We start from the raw sequence: 25,335 nt of genomic DNA on the forward strand, positions 1-25,335 counted from the left end.
TTTTTTTATCCAGGATTCATCTTTAAAAGAGCAGATCTCCTCCTTTACTTCTTCCAGAATTATTTTTTTTTTCATTTTCTTTTTATTGTTTTTTTATGCACCAATGACACCAGTTCAAATTACTTGTATGTGAGAACTTACTTGGCAATAAATTTGATTTTTTGACAATCAAGTCAGTTCAGATTGTTCAAACAAGACAATTAGAGGTTATATTGTTTTTTGTTTTTTTTTAAGTCCGCAATTCCACTCAAAAATGTTGAGAAAAAAAAAACTGTCAACATGACAGAAAAACTCTGCCTGTCTGACTGGACTAAAGGTCCAGTGTGTCATTTTTAAAGAAGAGAGCAAATGTTCTGTCCATCAAATATGAATGTGTTTTTAAACTTTTCAATGTCATTTATTTTCTTAACATAGACAGATATTACAACATAAGTGTATTATTCTTGCTTTCAATGCATCTAAAACCAGTCAAAATGACTCACAGCGCGCCGCCTCGGGCGATAATTACCAACAGCACCGCTACACTAAACATTTCTGTGGAGAACCCTGTATCATGTGTGTATGAGACCACTGTATGGAGTGTGTGTTCACAGCACCTCCTTGCAAGATGCTGTGGAGGGAAACATTAGATAACGAACAACGCATCGATTAACACACCTTTTGAAGAATATATTGAACAGAAGGTCTTTTCTAAAACCTCTGAAACCGGGCCAGATACCAGGAAAAACACCAGTCAAACACAAAGCATCAACCCCTGCAAGTGTAGAAGCTTCAAAGAAGAAGTATGAAGAGAGAGGAAGTTTGTGAGGAGCTGGACACAGGATTATCTGTGGAAGAGGACAACACAACATACTGCCATGTCTGTGGGGATTTTACTTCAATTGTGGACCAGTAAGTCATTTTTAAATGTTGAAATAAAAGAATTTGATTTGCTTTATCAAAAAACATACTGGCAAATGATCATGCATTGAACAATGATGAATTCAGAAAACACACAGGAGAGAAACAGATGCATATTGACATTTACCAATTATTTTAATTTTTTCCCCAATTATGAACAATCGCAGGAGAGAAACATTATGAGCTGTGTCTCGGTTAACAGATTAAAAGGCTAGAGGCTGTGCATGCAATATGTAATAAAATTTATTTTTTGGAAATTCAATTTTACCAACCACACAGGAGAGAAGCAATTTATGAAAAAGTGTAATTTCAGTACTTCCACAGTAGCATGCCCCAGACACCCTAGGTGACACACGCCATTGGCGTATGTCCGCGTGCCTGCAGCGCTCACTTGTCCGGACAACCAGCTTTTCCTATGGACAAGTACACTAAAAAGCTTAATGTCAATGCCTGCAGTGCTCCACAGCTTTACTTCAGGAAACGCACCATACAGAAAGAGAAATTAAGAAGAGAATGGGTGGGGATTTCAAATGGTGTTGCAGAGAGAAGTCAGGTCTGGAAGGCGAATCTGTGAAAGGTCAGATGGTAGGGAAGGTTCCGTCCGTTTTGCCTCTGACTGGTGTCTACCATGATTGGCTATTTGATTTGGCCATAAAATGTCATCTTACGTTCAGTAACTGTTGTCTTATCTCGATGGTAACAGTGTGATAAATGCGTGTTATATTTATATTCCACGCTCACATTTTCACAGCCTGTTTACAGCGTTGTTTAATTAGTCTGAGCTTTTTGGGGTAGTTTTGTGATGAAAATGTGAACTTAAAATGTCATCACAATGTTGGATTGTTGTTCACTCTGTTGGCTCTGGAGCGCTGAACAGGATCCTATTAAATCATATGCAGACTTGTACAAGGCCTGGGTCCAAATGTAGGCCTGTGCAGTCAAACATCTCCAATCTAAACCCATTTCAACCCATCGCTCTCAATTAAGGCTTTAAAAGTGTTACTGAATCAATCATCAGTACATGTAGAGCAAAATGGAGACATGGAGGGTTTGAATGAAGTATGTGCAATATCAAGTGTGTGGTGCAATTTGTCACATGACCAGAGCTGTTTACATTATAGTGGCACAGACAGAATCAAATTGTTCCACCATGGTATGTTTAATATTTGAAGTAGCTATGTAGAAGTGATCAAGGACAAACTATTCAAAACATTTCTGGCTGAAATATGTTAAAATACTGAGGACAAACAGAGAAATGTGTCAGTTGCCCGTGAAAAACCCTGATAATACATGATCCACTGAACACTGTATAACACCTTTTCAGCTGCTTTTCCTTGAAAATTAAAAAAACATAAGACTTGATCATTTCAAAGGGGCACTAATGACACATGATTACATATTTTCATGTCTGGTACAAATGTGGGATTAAATGGGTTCATGATGTGAAGTAATAAGGAGGTGACTGGTACTAAGATCCACTGGGTCACCAGGAACTTTTTACAGGCATCATTCAGGAAGAAACCAACGGTCTATAAGGGAACTAAGGCCTGAACATGTATCATGGAACCAGTTTGTAACAGTTTATTACGAGATTGTAGAATTCTAATATCAAAAAGAAACAAAGAAAAACAGACACTTGCATTTATGTGTTGACATGAAATGTGATAACTGGAATATAGAAATGACTGTTTATTCTGTTTATACTGATAAACTTTTATTTAGTCTGGGATCGTGCACATATTCAAATTAACATGCAGGAGCAGTCAGTCAGTCTGTCCTGCTCGAGCATGAGATCACGTTTCAAAACAGACTTCTACTGCTGCTCGAGCATAAGATGATGTTTTACAACCAAATCAAATAGCCAATCAGAGGCAAAAGGGGCGAGACCTTCCCTACCATGCTACATTTTGCAAATTTGCGTCCAGGAGTGCTGGTAAAGCAATTCACTAATATTTTCATATAACCCTAGTAAAGACCACAACTTCATTCATCTGGTGATAGATCTGCTTAAGATGAGCATTAAAAGCTATTTCCTGAGACAAGACGCATGACCTCGGAGGAGAAACACTGTTTCAGACACTGCTGATGAACAGCAAGAAAGCATAGAAGAAGAGGGTGTTCATGAAGCCAATGTGGCAGAGCAGCATGCTAGTGCGGAACGGGGGGCAGACGCCGGACTCCAGGCTGTGCTGCACGATGTGGTGTGTGACGTGACAGCAAGTATCACTAAAGTTCGGGATGAGAAACTTGCAGCAGTATTAGAGCTATTGAAAAAACTCAGACAGCCACGAAAAGAGGCTGAGTGATACAGAAAAAAGAATTTTGGTGCCGGAGGATGCAGCAGACCCAGTTAAACCAAGGCTCAAGTTTTGGAAAGGACCAAACTTTTTGGCTGAGCGTGTGGATGAATTTGAGAAAAGGGGGTGCAGAATGTCCGTATTCTGGGAGTGCCCGAGGATGTAGAAAGTACAGACCCGACGTGTTTTTTTCATGCGCCAAATCCCCCAAGTGCTGCATATTAAAACAAAGAACAGGCATATCAAACTGGAGAGAGCACCCTGCACGCTCCGTCCAAACCCTCGTCTAAACAGAGGCCGACTACCAGCACAGACGACACGTGATGACGCCTCCTGGGAACTCACGAGGAAAAATCATGTTGTTAAACACAGAAACTGCACAGTTATGTTTTTCCAGGTTTCTCTGCAGCTCTGGTCCAAAAACAGAAAGGATACAACACAGTGAAGAAGCGGATCCAGGCTACTGGTGCAGAATATAGGCTGATCTCCGCGGCTGAACTGAAGGTGATCTACCGTGGATCGATCGCTTAATAACCCTGTTGAGGCTGAGCAATACGTGTGCGCGCTACACGGAGGTGCTCCTAATGATGGCGGGTGACGTTTGAATTGCTCAGCACAGCGTCTCCACACACTAACACGAGGTATTTACACAGAAAGATTTCAAAGATCTTTAAACCTTCAAATCCCCGCCTGACTGGAAAATCACTAAGGGCAAGGTCTTTAATCCCCTATTGTTCCCGGTGTGTAGTGAGCACCTTGTATGGCAGCACCTTGACATCGGGGTGAATGTGAGGCATTACTGTAAAGCACTGAGTGTCTGATGCAGATGGAAAAGCGCTATAAAATGCACTCCATTTAATTAAATATGTACCATAAATTCTTTTGTTCCGTGAAGTGCTACACGTAAATTTTGACGCACACGTCATCCAGAGCACACTGTGTCGTGCGGCTTTTCCACTCCACGGAGAACTGAGTAATTTATTGGATTGGATGAAGTCTGCGGTAAATGAGACGTTAATGAGGCACTGTGACTTTTTTGACAGAGAACCGGTGTAGAAGGGTGGGGGGGAAGGCTCCGCTCCGCGAACTGATCTGACGGCACAAAGTGCCCGAGAGGGACTTTTCTTCACTAAAACGAACAGGTAAGACCTTGTGTTTACACTGTGTGTGAATTTACACCGTACGAGGAGTGCAGCTTTCAGGAAATCATTTGACAGCATAAATTCACCTATTTGGATTTATGAAAAAGTCTGTAAAAATCCATAAATTCGCCGCATCATTGTAAAAGCTGTAATGTTCAAAGAGTGTGAAAAAAGTAGCAGATAGTCCGGAAATTACAGTAATTTGATACTTCCAACATCACTCTAAAAGCAGCCTCGTGCTCTCCCTCGATGCAGAGAAGGCATATGACCGCATAGAGTGGCCCTACTTGTTTTATACATTAAATAAGTTTGGTCTGGGAACAATCTTTATAAACCAGATTAAAAATTTGTATAAAAGTCCTCCTTCAGCATGACTCACAAATGGATTGCGCTCACCTTATTTTGCTCCATCTAGAGCATAGCTGTCAAACTGATTCCAGAAAGGGCCAAGAGGGTGCAGGTTTTCTTTGCAGCCGCTGACGTCCAGCAGGTGATTTCACGATGAACTCTTCCCATCTGCTCAAAGTGATGTTCATCAGTGAAATCACCTGCTGGAGTTTGTGGTTACAAAGAAAACCTGCACCCTCTTGGCCCTTTCTGGAATCAGTTTGACACCTATGCTCTAGAGGAACAAGACAGGCATGCCCCCTGTCACCTGTGTTTTTATGCTTGCACCACAAGGCGGGGCATATGTCCTTGCGTCAGTTCCTCTGTCCGTCTGTCTGTCTGGCTGTAATTCCTTCGCCGCAATGTAGCTCGGCACCTATTGCTCGCAGAAACTTCATATTTGGTGGGTACATGCCTTGGAGGAGTACTTCACATGGGTTCAAAGGCCAGTGGACCTTGACCTACTTTGAAGGTCACCAGTTGTCACAACTGTCAATCCTTTGCCACAAAGTTGCTTGGCACCTTTTGCTCACAGAAACTTCATACTTGGTGGGTACAGCCTAAGAGGAGTACTTCGCATGGGTTTTGAAGGTCGGTGACCTTGACCTCTGTTCAAGGTCACCAGTGGTTGCATTTGTTGTCAAGGCTGGTGACCGTGACTGACTTTTTATGGTCACTGTTTGACACAGTATTAAAAATGGATGTTCTCCCCCAGGATACTCTACCCACTTCAAATGGCTCTGAAATGTTATCTCACAAGACAATTAATAGTTAAATAGTTGATTTAGTTCCTTTATTTGGGCTAAAAGAAAGCCACACCTCAAGATGACCATGTTATGCCACCCCTCAGGAGAGGGAGGATTAGATCTTCCAGACATCAAAATTACCCAGTGAACGAGAGAGTCGCGTCCCTACGCCTTCAGGTTGGGGACAGATCTCTCTGTTGTCTCGCCTATGGGCCGAGAGGCAGTGCAGAGTACCCGACCTTCTTGTAGTCCCTGGGGAGAAGCTAGTGAGACCTTGCAGGTCCAAACGTATCGTGAGGGTCTGCTGGAAATGACTGGCGGAACCCTCTGTCAGCGAGGTCTTCATCTCCCCACCTCCGGGAGAGCTTCTCCCAGATCCCGGGGGAGGTTGGAGACATGGAGTCCCAGTGGAACATGTTCTCCACCTCCATTGTCGATGCGGCCAGTCGCAGCTGTGGTCGCAGGGTCTCTGGTGCCTGTTGTGGTGGCAATCCCCGAACCCGGCAACGGATGCCAGAAGTAAGGGATGCCATCAAGTGAAAGAGTCCTACATGTCTTTCTTGGCAGGTGGGACTCCGGAGGCAGCTGACAGGTGCCAAGCCAAACATGCTGCAGCCTGTGCGGTCACAAAGGCAAAAACTCGGGTCTGGGAGCAGTTTGGGGAGGCCATGCAGGAGGACTATTGGTCGGCCTTGAAGAAATTCTGGCAAACCGTCCGACGCCTCTGGAGGCGGAAGCAGATCTCCACCAACACTGTCTACAGTGCGAATGGGGAGCTGTTGACCCTGACTGGGGATCTTGTCGGGCGGTGGAAGGAATGCTTCGAGGATCTCCTCAATCCCATCGTCATGTCTTCTGAAGAGGAAGCAGAGACTGGGGACTCAGAGGCGGACTCATCCATCACCCAGGCCGAAGTCACAGGGGTGGTCAGAAAGCTCCCCTGTGGCAAGGCCCCTGGGGTGGATGAAATCCATCTGGAGTACCTTAAGTCTCTGGATGTTATGGGACTGTCTTTGTTGACACATCTCTGCAACGTCACGTGGCGGCTGGGGACAGTGCCTCTGGATTGGCAGACTGGGGTGGCGGTCTCTCTGTTTAAGAAGGGGGACCGGAGGGTGTGTTCCAACTATAGGGGGATCACACTCCTCAGCCTCCCCGGTAAGGTCTATTCCAGAGTACTGGAGAGGAAAATTCGACCAATAGTCAAACATCGGATTCAGAAGGCGCAGTGTGGTTTTCGTCCTAGTTGCGGTACACTGGACTAGCTCTACACCCTCCATCGGGTGCTCGAGGGTTCATGGGAGTTCGCCTAACCAGTCCACGTGTGTTTGTGGATCTGGAGAAGGCGTTTCGACCGTGTCCCTCGAGGTGCCCTGTGGGGGGTGCTCCAAGAGTACAGGGTCCGGGGTCCTTTGCTAAGGGCTAGCCAGTCCCTGTACGACCGCAACCATCGCATTGGTTCGTAAGTCAAGCCCGTTTCCAGTGCACATCAGCGTCCGCCCGGGCTGCCCTTTGTCACCGGTTCTGTTCATTACCTTCATGGACAGAATTTCTAGGCGCAGTCAGGGTGTAGAGAGGGCTCAGTTTGGGAACCACAGAATCTCATCTCAGCTGTTTGCGGACGATGTGGTTCTGTTGGCTTCGTCAAATCAGGACCTTCAGCGTGCACTGGAGCGGTTTGCAGCCGAGTGTGAAGCATCACGGATGAAAATCATCAGCTCCAAATCCGAGACCATGGTTCTCGACCAGAAAAAGGTGCTTTGCCCTCTTCAGGTCGGTGGAGTGTCCTTGCCTCAATTGGAGGAGTTTAAGTATCTCGAGAGAGAGAGAGGGATGGATGAAGCGTGAGAACAACAGACGGATCACTGCAGCATCTGCAGTGATGCGGTCACTGTATCGGACCGTCGTGGTGAAGAGAGCTGAGTAGGGGTGCAAAGCTCTCGATCTACTGATCGATCTACGTTCCAACCCTCACCCATAGTCATGAGATTTGGCTCATGACCGAAAGAACAAGGGTGGCTGGGTGCTCCCTTAGAGATAGGGCAAGGAGCTCAGTCACTCAGGAGGAGCTCTGAGTCAAGCCGCTGCTCCTCCAGATCAAAAGGAGCCAGTTGAGGTGGCTCGGGCATCTTTTTCGGATGCCCCCTGGACGCCTCGCTGAAGAGGTGTTTTCCGGGCACGTCCCATCGGGAGGAGGCCCCGAGGAAGACCCAGGACACGCTGGAGGGACTATGTCTCGCAGCTGGCTTGGGAACGCCTTGGGGTTCCCCCGAAGGAGCTGGGGGGTGGGGGGTGTATCGGGAGGTCTGGGTGGCTTTGCTTGAGCTGCTGCCCACGCGACCCAACCTCGGATGAAGCGGAAGAAAATGGATGGATGGATGGATGGATGGTTTTGGCTGTTGTACAAGATTCACAAATTAAAAATTAGAGTTAATGGACATTGTTCTGACATTTAACAAGTACAGAGGAGTAAGACAAGGTGACACTCTCTCTCGCCCGTCCTCTTTGTTCTCAGCATCAAGCCTCTGGCAGAGGCAACCACGACATTTTACGCAAGTGAGCTGCGTGTGTGCGCTTCTCGCAAACGTAGTCACGCCGTACCCACCGACATGGCCGCTGTGATGTCACTGATGTCACGTCTGGCACCTCTGAGCCAGGAGGACCTGCCATACTTTGTGCCCATCGTGTCTTGGACATGTACACTTGAAACAAGCACTCACAACACAGGCATGCTTCAAACTGTGTTTCTATGCCATTGGCTGACAGATTGGCTAGACTGGCAAGGCTTGAAGCAGAGATGTCATCTGCAAACACTGGCATCAAAATCACGTAACAGCCCACATGCCCTTACTGCTACAGCAAAAAAGGGTACCTATGACTTGATCTTGTCTGATAAGGATACAACCTAGCCTCTGAATTTGCTCAGATAAAGTCGTTTGTTTTGTTATCTGCAGCCTTCTACTGCTTCTGTTGTTCCTCTCACAGAGCAAATAGCACCTTCTTGTGAATATAGTGAGGAGGAACTGACCCCCCCCCCCCTCCCCCACTACCAACCATAGTGATGTTGACTGCAGCATCTGAGTCATTATTTAACAGGGCTATGAAATTAAAATTGTGAAATCTGAGTAAAATTTGCAGGGGGTTGAGGCGGGGTCCCACAAACCAAATTCATTTTGTATCTAATAATACATTTTAAGCATCTCCTGGAAGAAAAAACTCTCAAAAGAAATGCATATTTAAATGATCATTGAACTGTCAGTGATCATGTTGAAATATCAGAAACTGACGTGGAAGTAGGACCTGGAATGATTTTCCTTTAATTATAAACCCAATGATGCATTAACTCAGAATAATTAAACTACATGAAATTCATGAAGACTGAAAAGACTGTGAAAAGAATTTCAAAAACCCCAGCAAAGCTTGGAGAATATTTAGAAAATCAGTGTAAAATATCAATAACATACTTATAGTAAAAAAGCCACATATTGTTGTGTAAATTCCTGTAAATCCATTCAAAGCCACAATGTCTTTTTTCCCATGAAAAAAGTCTACATAAAAAAAAAAAAAAACTCATTACAGTAGTGTTCAGAATAATAGTAGTGCTATGTGACTAAAAAGATTAATCCAGGTTTTGAGTATATTTCTTATTGTTACATGAGAAACAAGGTACCAGTAGATTCAGTAGATTCTCACAAATCCAAGAAGACCAAGCATTCATGATATGCACACTCTTAAGGCTACGAAATTACGCTATTAGTAAAAAAAAAGTAGAAAAGGGGGTGTTCACAATAATAGTAGCATCTGCTGTTGATGCTACCAACTCAAAACTATTATGTTCAAACTGCTTTTTTATCAATCCGTGAATCACTAAACTAGAATTTAGTTTGTATAACCACAGTTTTTCATGATTTCTTCACATCTGCGAGGTATTAATTTTGTTGGTTTGGAACCAAGATTTTGCTGGTTTACTAGTGTGCTTGGGGTCATTGTCTTGTTGAAACACCCATTTCAAGGGCATGTCCTCTTCAGCATAAGGCAACATGACCTCTTCAAGTATTTTGACATATCCAAACTGATCCATGATACCTGTATGTGATATATAGGCCCAACACCATAGTAGGAGAAACATGCCCATATCATGATGCTTGCACCACCATGCTTCACTGTCTTCACTGTGAACTGTGGCTTGAATTCAGAGTTTGGGTTCGTCTCATAAACTGTCTGCGGCCCTTGGACCAAAAAAGAACAATTTTACTCTCATCAGTCCACAAAATATTCCTCCATTTCTCTTTAGGCCAGTTGATGTGTTCTTTGGCAAATTGTAACCTCTTTTGTAATTGTAACATGTCTTTTATTTAACAGAGGGACCTTGAGGGGGATTCTTGCAAATAAATTAGCTTCACACAGGCGTCTTCTACTGTCCACAGCACTTACAGGTAACTCCAGACTGTCTCTGATCATCCTGAGCTGATCAATGGGTGAGCCTTTGCCATTCTGGTTATTCTTCTATCCATTTTGATGGTTGTTTCTGTTTTCTTCCAAACGTCTCTGGTTTTTTTGTCCATTTTAAAGCATTGGAGATCATTGTAGATGAACAGCCTATAATTTTTTTGCACCTGCGTATAAGTTTTCCCCTCTCCAATCAACTTTTTAATCAAACTACGCTGTTCTTCTGAACAATGTCTTGAACGTCCCATTTTCCTCAGGCTTTCAAAGAGAAAAGTATGTTCAACAGGTGCTGGCTTCATCCTTAAATAGGTGACACCTGATTCACACCTGTTTGTTCCACAAAACTGACGAACTCACTGACTGAATGCCACACTACTATGTGAACACCCCCTTTTCTACTTTGTTTTTTTTACTAATATGGATTGCATATTAAAGCATTGCAAAATCAAAGGATTTCCTGTTTGAGTTATGTCCGACAACAACACAACGGAAATTTAATTATATGGGAAAAGACAAGGACATTAAAAACGTGAAGGCATGCTTGAGATGTTTAATGAGTTTGGGGAAGATATGCCTATGTTTGTCTCGCACCATCTGGACAAACTTCCACCTGTTGGTTTTGGCAGTATCGACGCCTCAGCCCTGCTTAGAAGAATAGAGCAACTAAGCAGTGAAGTTTCTGCATTGCGCAGGACCATTGAAGCACAGGCGGATCTGAATGAGAATCTGATGGCAGCTACTGTGGCTGTGAATCGCCGGGTGAAGGTGATGGAGGAGAGCTGCACCCTGAACCTGGACTGCAGGACCCCGCTGCTGTGGCTGCTGCAGGGGAGGTGGAGGTTGCAGAGGAAGACAGCTCTGCTCAGCAGGCAGAGATGGTGTTACCGTCTCCGCCTGCTGCGACTACAGAGAGACGTTCAGCCTCGCACATCAGGTATGTCAACCGCCGTGGGAGTTTTGTTATGAGCAATGGACATAAAAGCCAGACATTAATGTCACACCTAAGAGGCGACCCATATCCAACTCAGGGAAACGTGAGCGAAAGGAATAGGCCTCCCAGAATTATTGGCACTGGCACAGAGAGCCACATACGACTAGAGAGTGTATTCTGCTGGCGATATTCCTGTGGGAGAAATGAACTGCTGCAGTCAGAGAATAATGAAACTGTGGCTCCATCCTCCTAACTGTGATTGCAGGTTGTCTCTTATAACTGTCGTGGGCTGCGTGTAGGTACAGCGCTGGGGACCGAGCCCGACGTGTTGTGGTGGATAAAATACTTCAAAGTTGTGACATTGTGTGTTTACAGGAGACTTTCCTTTCCAAACAGGATTTGGGAGGGTTAAATTATGTTCATGATGACTTTCCCGGTGCTGGGGAGTCAACTACAGATCTCTCTCAGGGCATTATTAGGGGGAGAATCCCTGGGGGTGTGGCCATCCTGTGGCATAAAGGTTTGATTCTGGATTAATGTTGTTCGACTGGAAACTGACTGGTGTATGGGGTTCATGTCAGGATGAGTAACACAGAATTTATCATTCTGAATGTCTACACACCGTATGAGTCGAGACATAATGAATATGTGAATAGGTTGGCATTTATTAACTCTTTTATTGTTGATAATGCTGTACAACCGTTTATGTTGTTGATATCTGATAATGCTTCTTCTTTTGCTAAGCATATGATCAGGATGTGTGAAGACAATAATTTGGTTCTATCTAGTCAGGTGCTTCTACCTGCAGACCGTTTTACCTACTATAGTGAAGCCCATAGAACAACTAGCTGGCTTGATCATCTGATATGTACTGCAGATGCTCATGCAACGCTTGGGCCTATGAAGTACTATATGAGGTGACCACAGCTGATCATTTTCCTATTGAGTTCATACTTAACACTGTGTGTCTCCCTGAGATAATGAGGGAGGATAACAGCATAAGTGAGGCTAAGATAGACTGGACTAAACTATCCTCAGAGGATGTATTGTTTATTGTGGGAGATCAGATGCACTTTTGAGAAAAATACATTTACCTATGCATGCCATTCGATGTTTGAATGTTAATTGTAGTGACACGTCTCACTGTGATGACCTCTGTGAAATGTATAATTGTATTGTGTTTGCCTTATCAGAAGCCAGAAGACCTCTACTCACTCTCCCTAATAAAGCTGTAAATGCTCAGCCTGGGTGGAATAGGTATGTCGCTGGCCCCCATGCAGAAGCTAAGGCAGCCCATAAAGCCTGGGTAATTGCTGGTAGACCTAGCAGGGGCCGGTTCATGAGTATAAAAAGGTAACCAATACTAGATACAAATATGCAGTACGCTTTGTTGGCAAGCATGCGCAAGCCTTGAGAGCTGACTCTATGGCTGGAAACTGCTTGACAGCAATGTCACTGGCTTCTGGAAAGAAGTGAAGAATATAACAGGGTTAAAACAGCACTGCCATGTAACACTGAGGGTGTATTTGGTGGAGAACAATATAACTGAACTATGGAGGCAGCATTATACTGCTCTGTTCAGCTGTGTCAGAAGTGAGCCCTACTGTACAGGTCATACAGAGGAGGAAGTGGTACACATCAGCCCTATGAAATTTCCCAAGCCATAAGGCAACTGGCTGATAACAAGGCATGTGGCATGGATAATATCATTGCAGAGCACCTGAAGCTTGCCACTCTAGGGTTGCTGTGTTGCTGGCTATTTGTTTTACAGGGTTGGTAATTGCATGGTAGTCTGCCAGATGCTATGTTGACAGTTATTTTAGTACCCTGTTATCAAAGACAAGGCTGGGAAGGTAGGGAGTATGGATAACTATCGGCCTATGTCCTAGCCAGCGTACTGTCAAAGGTGCTAGAAAGTGTCTATTTGACAGAATTGGGGAACTTATTTGCACCACGGATAATCAGTTTGGCTTTAAGAGTAAGACATAGTACTGATTTTGTGTATTTATGCATTAAAAGAAGTAGTAGAAAAGTACAGAGGGCATGGCTCAACAGTGTTGGTGGGCTTTATTGATGCCTCTAAGGCATTTGACAGAGTTAACCATCACAAGCTCTTCGCCAAGTTGAATCATAGGGTGTTCCGGGTAGCATCATACGTATCCTGGCATATTGGTAGGATACGTATGATTTAAAAAGAGAGCTTTAAATCAGAAGTGCCTAACTCCATGGTATAACTCACAAACTCGTAGCTTAAAGCAGATAACCCGTAAGTTGGAGAGGAAATGGCGTCTCACTAACTTAGAAGATCTTCACTTAGCCTGGAAAAAGAGTTGTTGCTCTATAAAAAAGCCCTCCGTAAAGCTAGGACATCTTTCTACTCATCACTAATTGAAGAAAATAAGAATAACCTCAGGTTTCTTTTCAGCACTGTAGCCAGGCTGACAAAGAGTCAGAGCTCTATTGAGCTGAGTATTCCATTAACTTTAACTAGTAATGACTTCATGACTTTCTTTGCTAACAAAATTTGACTATTAGAGAAAAAATTACTCATAACCATCCCAAAGATGTATCGTTATCTTTGGCTGCTTTCAGTGATGCCGGTATTTGGTTAGACTCTTTCTCTCCGGTTGTTCTGTCTGAGTTATTTTCATTGGTTGCTTCGTCCAAACCATCGGCATGTTTATTGGACCCCATTCCTGCCAGGCTGCTCAAGGAAGTCCTACCATTATTTAATGCTTCAATCTTAAATATGATCAATCTATCTTTGTTAGTTGGTTATGTACCACAGGGCCTTTAAGGTGGCAGTAATTAAACCATTACTTAAAAAGCCATCACTTGACCCAGCTATCTTAGCTAATTATAGGCCAATTTCCAACCTTCCTTTTCTCTCAAAGATTCTTGAGAGGGTAGCTGTAAAACAGTTAACTGATCACCTGCAGAGGAATGGTCTATTTGAAGAGTTCAGTCAGGTTTTAGAATTCATCATAGTACAGAAACAGCATTAGTGAAGGTTACAAATGATCTTCTTATGGCTTCGGACAGTGGACTTATCTCTGTGCTTGTTCTGTTGGACCTCAGTGCTGCTTTTGATACTGTTGACCATAAAATTTATTACAGAGATTAGAGCATGTCATAGGTATTAAAGGCACTGCGCTGCGGTGGTTTGAATCATATTTGTCTAATAGATTACAGTTTGTTCATGTAAATGGGGAATCATCTTCACAGACTAAAGTTAATTATGGAGTTCCACAAGGTTCTGTGCTAGGACCAATTTTATTCACTTTATACATGCTTCCCTTAGGCAGTATTATTAGACGGTATTGCTTAAATTTTCATTGTTACGCAGATGATACCCAGCTTTATCTATCCATGAGCCAGAGGATACACACCAATTAGCTAAACTGCAGGATTGTCTTACAGACATAAAGACATGGATGACCTCTAATTTCCTGCTTTTAAACTCAGATAAAACTGAAGTTATTGTACTTGGCCCCACAAATCTTAGAAGCATGGTGTCCAACCAGATCGTTACTCTGGATGGCATTACCCTGACCTCTAGTACTACTGTGAGAAATCTTGGAGTCATTTTTGATCAGGATATGTCATTCAAAGCGCATATTAAACAATTATGTAGGACTGCCTTTTTGCATTTACGCAATATCTCTAAAATCAGAAAGGTCTGGTCTCGGAGTGATGCTGAAAAACTATTTCATGCATTTATTTCCTCTAGGCTGGACTATTGTAATTCATTATTATCAGGTTTGTCCTAAAAGTTCCCTAAAAAGCCTTCAGTTGGTTCAGAATGATGCAGCTAGAGTACTGACGGGGACTAGCAGGAGAGAGCATATCTCACCCGTGTTGGCCTCTCTTCATTGGCTTCCTGTTAATTCTAGAATAGAATTTAAAATTCTTCTTCTTACTTATAAGGTTTTGAATAATCAGGTCCATCTTATCTTAGGGACCTCGTAGTACCATATTACCCCATTAGAGCGCTTCGCTCTCAGACTGCAGGCTTACTTGTAGTTCCTAGGGTTTGTAAGAGTAGAATGGGAGGCAGAGCCTTCAGCTTTCAGGCTCCTCTCCTGTGGAACCAGCTCCCAATTCAGATCAGGGAGACAGATACCCTCTCTACTTTTAAGTTTAGGCTTAAAACTTTCCTTTTCGCTAAGGCTTATAGTTAGGGCTGGATCAGGTGACCCTGGACCATCCCTTGGTTATGCTGCTTTAGACGTAGATTGTGGGGGGGTTCCCATGATGCACTGTTTCTTTCTCTTTTTGCTCCGTATGCATCACTCTGCATTTAATCATTAGTGATCGATCTCTGCCCCCCTTCACGGCATGTCTTTTTCATGGTTTTTTCCCTCAGCCCCAACCAGTCTCAGCAGAAGACTGCCCCTCCCTGAGCCTGGTTCTGCTGGAGGTTTCTTCCTGTTAAAAGGGACTTTTTCCTTCCCACTGTTGCCAAGTGCTTGCTCATAGGGGGTCGTTTTGACCGTTGGGGTTTTTCATAATTATTGTATGGCCTTGCCTTACAATATAAAGCGCCTTGGGGCAACTGTTTGTTGTGATTTGGCGCTATATAAAAAAATTGATTGATTGATTGATGTATGTATGTATGTATGTGTATGGGTGTGTACATGTGTATGGGTGTATGTATGTATGTATGTATGTATGTATGTATATATATTGTATATGTGTGTATGTGTATATATATCTGTTTTCTTTTTTTAACATTATGTGATATATACACTTTTTCTTATACTACATATTTGTTTTATGTTTTGTTTGTGATGGTATGTCTATTTGGACGTTGGAGTCTGCAATAAAGTTGACTAATAGCCCAGTTTCATAGTCTTAAGAGTGTGCATATCATGAATGCTTGGTCTTGTTGGATTTGTGAGAATCTACTGAATCTACTGGTACCTTGTTTCCCATGTAACAATAAGAAATATACTCAAAACCTGGATGAATCTTTTTAGTCACATAGCACTACTATTATTCTGAACACTACTGTACATTCTTGTGTAAATTCATGTAAATCAAAGCTACAATGTATTTTTTTCCGATGAAAGACAGTCTACATTAATAATATTAAAAAAAGGCACATAGTCTTGTCTAAAATCCTGTTTGAACAGCAGAATGTTCATTTTCCAGGGAGATAAAAATTCTTACCGTGTTTCTTGAGGGCACAGTTCACTTTTCCCGTTTCTTTCATCTTTTTTCTTTTATCTGTCTGATGTCACTCCGTGACACAGAGGAGCTGCAATATTCTTTTTATAAACTTGATAGTTCTAAACTTTTGCAATGTCCATATGCTACGTTTAGTTTCAGTGTCTTACAGGAACCACACAGCGTCGCTGCAGCAACCAACCAGCCCTGCTGTCGCTGTCGTAACAGCTACGCTTTGAGTGGCATTTTTCCTCCACGAAGTTCCGCGGATCGAGGACAGATTTGTATCTGTAACACACAGATCAGTGTCTGCGGACTTATAAAATTTGCATGATGTCATAAAAAAAAGGCTATGCTTTGCGATAGGCATTTTAAAAACTCAGTGACGATCACAATTACACAGTACAACACTAACACCTCCCTGCCAAAATGATGAAATCTGCAAAATTCCTCTGATCCGCAGAGGTTTCACAGACCTGTTTAGTGTGGGCCAGCCTGTTACCTTGGCTGTCTCTGCCCCAGAATCTGGTGCAGAGAGTATTCTGGCCTGCTGTGTCCCGTTCGTGTGCACTTAGAGGTTATACTGAGCTGACAGCTGCGTTGACAGAACTGATGCTCTGTTGTCTGCTATGGGGGTCCCAGGAAGGGCTGTGCCTTGTTCAAGCAAAGACTGCTGCAGCGGGCAGTTGATGGTATAATGGAACCTTAAAAGAATGGATACTGTCATTCAACTCGGGGCATATCCACCTCCTGGGCTGCCCTGTTCCACTGACTGACATCTGTACTGCAGCAACATGGACTGAACTGAAGCTGTCCATCCATCCATCCATTTTCTTCCACTTTATCTGAAGTCGGGTCGCAGGCAGCAGCTCAAGCAAAGCCACCCAGACCTCCCAATCCACACACACCTCCCCCAGCTCCTCCGGGGGAACCCCAAAGCGTTCCCAAGCCAGCCAAGACATGTAGTCCCTCCAGCGTGTCCTGGGTCTTCCCCGGGGCCTCCTCCCAATGGGACGTGCCCGGAACACCTCTCCAGCGAGGCGTCCAGGGGGCATCCAGAAAAGATGCCCGAGCCACCTCAACTGAATCCTGTCGATGTGGAGGAGCAGCGGCTCGACTCCGAGCTCCTCCCGAGTGACCGAGCTCCTCACCCTATCTCTAAGGGAGCGCCCAGCCACCCTGCGGAGGAAACTCATCTCGGCCGCTTGTACTCGCGATCTCGTTCTTTCGGTCATGAGCCAAATCTCATGACCATAGGTGAGGATCGGAACGTAGATCGATAGGTAAATCGAGAGCTTTGTCCCCCTACTCAGCTCTCTCTTCACCACGACAGTCCGATACAGCGACCCCATCACTGCAGATGCTGCACCGATCCGTCTATCGATCTCACGCTTCATCCGTCCCTCACTCGTGAACAAAACCCCGAGATACTTAAACTCCTCCACTTGAGGCAAGGTCACTCCACCGACCTGAAGACGGCAAAGCACCTTTTCCCGGTCGAGAGCCATGGCCTTGGATTTGGAGGTGCTGATTTTCATCCCGGACGCTTCACACTCGGCTGCAAACCGCCCCAGTGCACGCTTAAGGTCCTGATTTGATGAAGCCAACAGAACCACATCGTCCGCAAACAGCAGAGACGAGATTCTGTGGTTCCCAAACCAGACCCCCTCTACACCCTGGCTGCGCCTAGAAATTCTGTCCATAAAAATAATGAACAGAACGGGTGACAAAGGGCAACCCTGGGGGAGGCCAACATGCACTGGAAACAGGTTTGACTTACTACTGGCAATGCGAACCAAGCTCCTGCTGCGGTCGTACAGGGACCGGACAGCCCTTAGCAAAGGACCCCGGACCCCGTACTCCCGGAGCACCCCCCCACAGGGTGCCCCAAGGGACACGGTCGAACGCCTTCTCCAGATCCACAAAACACATGTGGACTGGTTGGGCGAACTCCCAAGAGCTGATGTAGAGCTGGTCCAGTGTGCCGCGATCAGGACGAAAACCACACTGCTCCTCCTGAATCCTCCGGTTCCCCTTCTTAAACAGAGAGACCGCCACCCCGGTCTGCCAATCCAGAGGCACTGTCCCCGATCGCCACGCGATGTTGCAGAGGCGTGTCAGCCAAGACAGTCCCACAACATCCAGAGACTTAAGGTACTCAGGACAGATTTCATCCACCCCAGGAGCCTTGCCACCGAGGAGCTTTCTAACTACCTCGTGACTTCGGCCTGGGTAATGGATGAGTCCGCCTCTGAGTCCCCAGTCTCTGCTTCCTCTTCGGAAGACGTGACGATGGGATTGAGGAGATCCTCGAAGTATTCCTTCCATCGCCCGACAATATCCCCAGTCAGGGTCAACAGCTCCCCACCCGCACCGTAAACAGTGCTGGTGGAGAGCTGCTTCCGCCTCCTGAGGCGTCGGACGGTTTGCCAGAATTTCTTCGAGGCCGACCGATAGTCCTGCTCCATGGCCTCCCCGAACTCCTCCCAGACCTGAGTTTTTGCCTCTGCCACCCGAACGGGCTGCGGCACGCTTGGCCTGCCAGTACCTGTCAGCTGCCTCCAGGGTCCCACCTACCAACAAGGACAAGTAGGACTTCTTCTTCAGCTTGACGGCATCCCTTACTTCCGGCGTCCACCACCGGGTTCGGGGATTGCCGCCGCGACAGGCACAAGGGACCTTGTGACCACAGCTACGAGTGGCCACATCAACAATGGAGATGGAGAACATGGTCCACTCGCACTCCATGTCTCCAACCTCCCCAGGGATCTGGGAGAAGCTCTCCTGGAGGTGGGAGTTGAAGCCCTTGCTGACAGAGGGTTCCGCCAGTCGTTCCCAGCAGACCCTCATGATACATTTGGGCCTGCCAGGTCTGACCACGTTATCGTGGTGGGGGAGTTTGTGTACCCGGATGATCCTAGGAGCTATGTTGTCGTGGGCTTTGTGCCCCTTGTAGGGTCTCCCAAGGCAAACAGGTCCTAGGTGATGGGTCAGACTAAGGGCAGTTCAGAACCTCCATGACCAGTAAAAAAATCAAGGACTGAGACATTGCCCGGTATGGCCGAGCCGGGGCCCCACCCTGGAGCCAGGACTGGGGTTGGGGCTCGCGCACGGGCGCCTGGTGGTCAGGTCTTAGCCCATGGGGCCCGGCCGGGCTCAGCCCCAAAAAGCGACGTGGGCCCGCCCTCCTGTGGGTTCATCACCTGCAGAGGGGGCCATGGGGGTCAGGTGCAGAGAGGATTGGGTGGCGGTCGAGGGTGGCTGGCCTGGCGGCCCGGTCCATGCTCACAGCCCCTGGCTGTTGTGACGTGGAATGTCAGACCTGAAGCTGTCCATCATGTAACAGAAATAATAATAATATCCCCTGTTTTGGGACAAAGTGTGCAGCTCCAAAGAGCTGCGCAGAGTTCAGTAAGAATAAATAACATCAGGGCGCCTTTTTAAATCAAATGACACCTCTTTCCAAACATTATAATACAAATGAACTATAAGCAACCAAAAGCATTTTTCCCCCTAAAATGAGACGTCCTGCGTTCTTTATGAATCCTGACGTTTAGTGCAGCTGGCTGAAGAGCTCAGGTCAAAGTCTACAGAGTTACATTTGTGCCATTAATATGTGAAAGGAAATGCTTTTGACAAAAACTACAGCTTTTGTTTATGTCTATTTCTGTCCACAGATCAAGGATCCAGTGACCAATTTCAAATTTATTTTAAGCCTCAATAACATGTTGTTGACATAGAAAACCTGTAAAGCCGACTTTGAGTGCACAGAAAATTCACAAGAGGTATCGATAAGGGAATCGATAAAGAACGGGATCAATAACGGCATCAGCATCGATAAAATTTTATCCGTACCCATCCTTATTTATGTCAGAGGAAAGTCTGGACCTGCAATCAGGCGGAAAACAGTCAACAGTTTGTGGTTCCTATGTTCAGACTGATAGGAAGAAGTTGGCAGTGAAGGGATGTTGGATTGTCGCTGGTCACACAGGGTGGGTTTGGGTTGCTGCCAGGCACATGGCTGGCAAGCAACACACACCACTGGGGTTTAGCTACACAACCACCGGTGTGACAACATCATGCAGGCAACGCCAAAGACTCTCCAAAGAAATCTGCTAGTCAGGACACTGGTACCAACACTTTTACACTTGTAGTCAGACGCTGACATACACTCTTGGTAATCTGGGATTTTAATGCTTTCCCTTGAACTGTTCTGTTGTCAGTGTGGAATGAACAAACATCATTAATGACTTAAAAAAAAAAAAAAACAAGAACCGGGTTCACAAGTTTGAAATTATTTTGGATCTTCTCTAATCCACACAGGCTCAAAATTATACATACAGGCTCAATTATATACATACATTCACTTTCACATATGCATTCAGGTGGTAGTCACACCCATGATGACTGTATATAAACTTCCCACCACAACTGTATATTTGGCAAGAAGACTGTGTCAAAGATATAATAATAATGGCTCTAAAGATGAAAACATGAAATGTGTTTTAGAACATTTTCAAATCTTTAGTGAATATAACTGAACTGTTTTAGTGTTTGGGAAATGGGTTTAGCAAAGTCTTCAGGTCACAAAAGGTGTGTGTGTGTGTGTATATATATATATAAAATCCTAATCCTATATACAAGTATTTTAAAATAATGGATACGAAATAAAAATAAATTAAATATGTGCCGTGCAGCAGTGCAACCTGCTGGGAACTGCACAGCAGAGATGTGGAATGTTCTAAAACACGTTCAATCTCTTGCCTATCTGCCGCTCTCTCGATGTAATCCTTTTCGGAAGAAGAAAATCCTTTTACGATTAAAACTGATGTCAAAAAATGCCCACTGCTGCTTTGCAAAAAATAAAAAAATAAAAATTTACTACACCATCCTGAAGAAAATACTCCCTCCATGTACTTTCTGTAATGATGATGTTTGTCTGTAACACTAAATAAAGAAAGTGTTTTCAGGTGGCCAACACTGTTCTTTTGGATTCATGAACCTTTACTGGTGCGTTTGATTGAGGATCTGCCGCGAACAGATGCAGCGAGAGGAGACAGACTATCAATCAATCAATCAATCAATTTTTTTTTTATATAGCGCCAAATCACAACAAACAGTTGCCCCAAGGCGCTTTATATTGTAAGGCAAGGCCATACAATAATTATGTAAAACCCCAACGGTCAAAACGACCCCCTGTGAGCAAGCACTTGGCTACAGTGGGAAGGAAAAACTCCCTTTTAACAGGAAGAAACCTCCAGCAGAACCAGGCTCAGGGAGGGGCAGTCTTCTGCTGGACTGGTTGGGGCTGAGGGAGAGAACCAGGAAAAAGACATGCTGTGGAGGGGAGCAGAGATCAATCACTAATGATTAAATGCAGAGTGGTGCATACAGAGCAAAAAGAGAAAGAAACAGTGCATCATGGGAACCCCCCAGCAGTCTACGTCTATAGCAGCATAACTAAGGGATGGTTCAGGGTCACCTGATCCAGCCCTAACTATAAGCTTTAGCAAAAAGGAAGTTTTAAGCCTAATCTTAAAAGTAGAGAGGGTGTCTGTCTCCCTGATCTGAATTGGGAGCTGGTTCCACAGGAGAGGAGCCTGAAAGCTGAAGGCTCTGCCTCCCATTCTACTCTTACAAACCCTAGGAACTACAAGTAAGCCTGCAGTCTGAGAGCGAAGCGCTCTATTGGGGTGATATGGTACTACGAGGTCCCTAAGATAAGATGGGACCTGATTATTCAAACCTTATAAGTAAGAAGAAGAATTTTAAATTCTATTCTAGAATTAACAGGAAGCCAATGAAGAGAGGCCATATGGGTGAGATATGCTCTCTCCTTCTAGTCCCCGTCAGCACTCTAGCTGCAGCATTTTGAATTAACTGAAGGCTTTTAGGGAACTTTTAGGACAACCTGATAATAATGAATTACAATAATCCAGCCTAGAGGAAATAAATGCATGAATTAGTTTTTCAGCATCACCTTTCTGATTTTAGAGATATTGCGTAAATGCAAAAAAGCAGTCCTACATATTTGTTTAATATGCGCTTTGAATGACATATCCTGATCAAAAATGACTCCAAGATTTCTCACAGTATTACTAGAGGTCAGGGTAATGCCATCCAGAGTAAGGATCTGGTTAGACACCATTTTCTAAGATTTGTGGGGCCAAGAACAATAACTTCAGTTTATCGAGTTTAAAAGCGGAAATTAGAGGTCATCCATGTCTTTATGTCTGTAAGACATCCGGCAGTTTAGCTAATTTGTGTGTGTCCTCTGGCTTCATGGATAGATAAAGCTGGGTATCATCTGCGTAACAATGAAAATTTAAGCAATACCCGTCTAATAATACTGCCTAAGGGAAGCTATATAAAGTGAATAAAATTGGTCCTAGCACAGAACCTTGTGGAACTCCATAATTACTTTAGTCTGTGAAGAAGATTCCCCATTTACATGAACAAATTGTAATCTATTAGCAATATGATTCAAACCACCGCAGCGCAGTGCCTTTAAGACCTATGGCATGGTCTAAATCTCTGTAAATAAAATTTTATGGTCAACAGTATCAAAAGCAGCACTGAGGTCTAACAGAACAAGCACAGAGATGAGTCCACTGTCTGAGGGCCATAAGAAGATCATTGTAACCTTCACTAATGCTGTTTCTGTACTATGATGAATTCTAAAACCTGACTGAAACTCTTCAAATAGACCATTCTTCTGCAGATGATCAGTTAGCTGTTTACAACTACCCTTTCAAGAATTTTTGAGAGAAAGGAAGGTTGGAGAGTGGCCTATATTAGCTAAGATAGCTGGGTCAAGTGATGGCTTTTTAAGTAATGGTTTAATTACTGCCACCTTAAAGCCTGTGGTACATAGCCAACTAACAAAGATAGATTGATCATATTTAAGATCGAAGCATTAAATATGGTAGGGCTTCCTTGAGCAGCCTGGTAGGAATGGGGTCTAATAGACATGTTGATGGTTTGGATGAAGTAACTAATGAAAATAACTCAGACAGAACAATCGGAGAGAAAGAGTCTAACCAAATACCGGCATCACTGAAAGCAGCCAAAGATAACGATACGTCTTTGGGATGGTTATGAGTAATTTTTTCTCTAATAGTTAAAATTTTGTTAGCAAAGAAAGTCATGAAGTCATTACTAGTTAAAGATAATGGAATACTCAGCTCAATAGAGCTCTGACTCTTTGTCAGCCTGGCTACAGTGCTGAAAAGAAACCTGGGTTGTTCTTATTTTCTTCAATTAGTGATGAGTAGAAAGATGTCCTAGCTTTACGGAGGGCTTTTTTATAGAGCAACAGACTCTTTTTCCAGGCTAAGTGAAGATCTTCTAAATTAGTGAGACGCCATTTCCTCTCCAACTTACGGGTTATCTGCTTTAAGCTACGAGTTTGAGAGTTATACCATGGAGTCAGACACTTCTGATTTAAAGCTCTCTTTTTCAGAGGAGCTACAGCATCCAAAGTTGTCTTCAATGAGGATGTAAAACTATTGACGAGATACTCTATCTCCCTTACAGAGTTTAGGTAGCTACTCTGCACTGTGTTGGTATATGGCATTAGAGAACATAAAGAAGGAATCATATCCTTAACCTAGTTACAGCGCTTTCTGAAAGACTTCTAGTGTAATGAAACTTATTCCCTACTGCTGGGTAGTCCATCAGAGTAAATGTAAATGTTATTAAAAAATGATCAGACAGAAGGGAGTTTTCAGGGAATACTGTTAAGTCTTCTATTTCCATACCATAAGTCAGAACAAGATCTAAGATATGATTAAAGTGTCACCTTGTCACTATGTCACCTTCTCCTGTCTCAGGATTGGCTGTGAGTCAAAGATCATGTAGAAGAGAGATACATTTTAAAGAAAAGAATTTGTAGTTTTGGGAAATGGTCGAATGTAGTCTCTGCGATGTACTGTCCCTGATATCGTAAAAAAAAAAAAAAAAAAAAGATGAAAAGCAGCGTGTTCACGGAACCCAAAGACTTAACTCCGATTTGAACGTGGAATCTACACAAAGCATACAGCACTCCTAGCTGAAGCATAGAGGAGACTTATGGGTAATTAGATATGTAGAGGCATTGTACGTCTTTAATTTAATGAGGTGTATCAGAGAAATCATCAGTTCTGTGTGTGAGCAGAAAAACAGCATGTAGGACTTTCTGACTCTCAAACCAAACCCACCTTCTGAGCCTGGAGTACTGCCTCCCTCTGCTGCCAGCGCTTGTACAGACCAAAGAGGGGCGTGGCTCTGTCCACCCACTGGATGAGTCCTGACCGGGTCCCGAGGGGCGTGACCGAGTAGTGGCGGGCATGGAAGTGCGGCTGTTCCTGCTGGTTGGTCTTGGTGAACATGGTGTTGACTATTGATAAGAACTGCATGATGCGCTCATCCAGGTGCAAATCTTCCAGACCTGAGGCAGAGTTTGAAACACAACTTCAGGACTGGAGCATGTCATCTTTAATTAAACTAAGTCTGGAAGGGGGCAGAACCCAGAGTGAGACTCGGACAACACAAACAGCACGGTGGTGTTCCGCGTCTCCAGGCTCACATTCGCATCAAAAATAATCTAAGCCCAAAACTCACTGAAGCAAAAAATAAAAATAAAAATAAAAATAAAAATCTGGAAAGTCAAACAGAACTGAAACCATCTGTGTTGGTGTCGGGTTTTGGCTCCTCCCGACTGGCTCATGAGGTTCTCAGTCACAGCTCAGTCAGCTGGAAGCAGTTCAGGTTGCGTGGTCGGGTTCTCAGACTTGAAGCAGAAACAGACATGCCAACAGCGAGCTCAAGTTTCTTATATTCTTAATACTTCATGTACTGATCACTACAACATGTGGTACATGCAGCCTTATCGCTGTACTTCAAATGAGCCTTTACCAAATTAGCGACGTAACAAAGTAACGATGGAGGTCAGAAACAACAACAAAATATCTCGCAGGAAGAAACGACAGAGAATGAGAGCAGCTTCCTGAGCAAGCACTCACAAACCGGACTGTTCAGCCACCGCCAGCACAGTCCACTGTCCTCCGAGACAGACGGAGATGACGATTAATGTACTATATTAATGAACTGTTTTATTATTATTACTTAATTACACTTTATTATTGTTGTATAGTGATTAAAAAATGTAACTGTTCCAGAATGGTTTGAAACCTGCATGATACACACACACACACACAAAAAAAAAAATCAAATCAACTTATTTATATAGCGCCAAGTCACAACAAACAGTTGCCCCAAGGCGCTTTATATTGTAAGGCAAGGCCATACAATAATTACAGAAAAACCCCAACAGT

General features: G+C 44.2%; 1 protein-coding gene across 1 annotated transcript in view; it reads right to left on the minus strand.

Annotated features, from left to right (window-relative positions):
- LOC117528787 (serine/threonine-protein kinase SMG1-like) overlaps nucleotides 1–25,335 on the minus strand; it is a gene marked incomplete at its 5' end in the record, with an annotated part of 213,177 nt that overhangs the window by 128,385 nt on the left and 59,457 nt on the right. Inside the window, 1 exon segment of the mRNA XM_034191411.1 lies at nucleotides 24,220–24,449. Coding sequence (XP_034047302.1) covers nucleotides 24,220–24,449 — 230 coding nt within the window.

The sequence above is a fragment of the Thalassophryne amazonica genome, chromosome 16 (assembly GCF_902500255.1).
Source record: "Thalassophryne amazonica chromosome 16, fThaAma1.1, whole genome shotgun sequence".
Lineage (NCBI taxonomy): Eukaryota > Metazoa > Chordata > Actinopteri > Batrachoidiformes > Batrachoididae > Thalassophryne > Thalassophryne amazonica.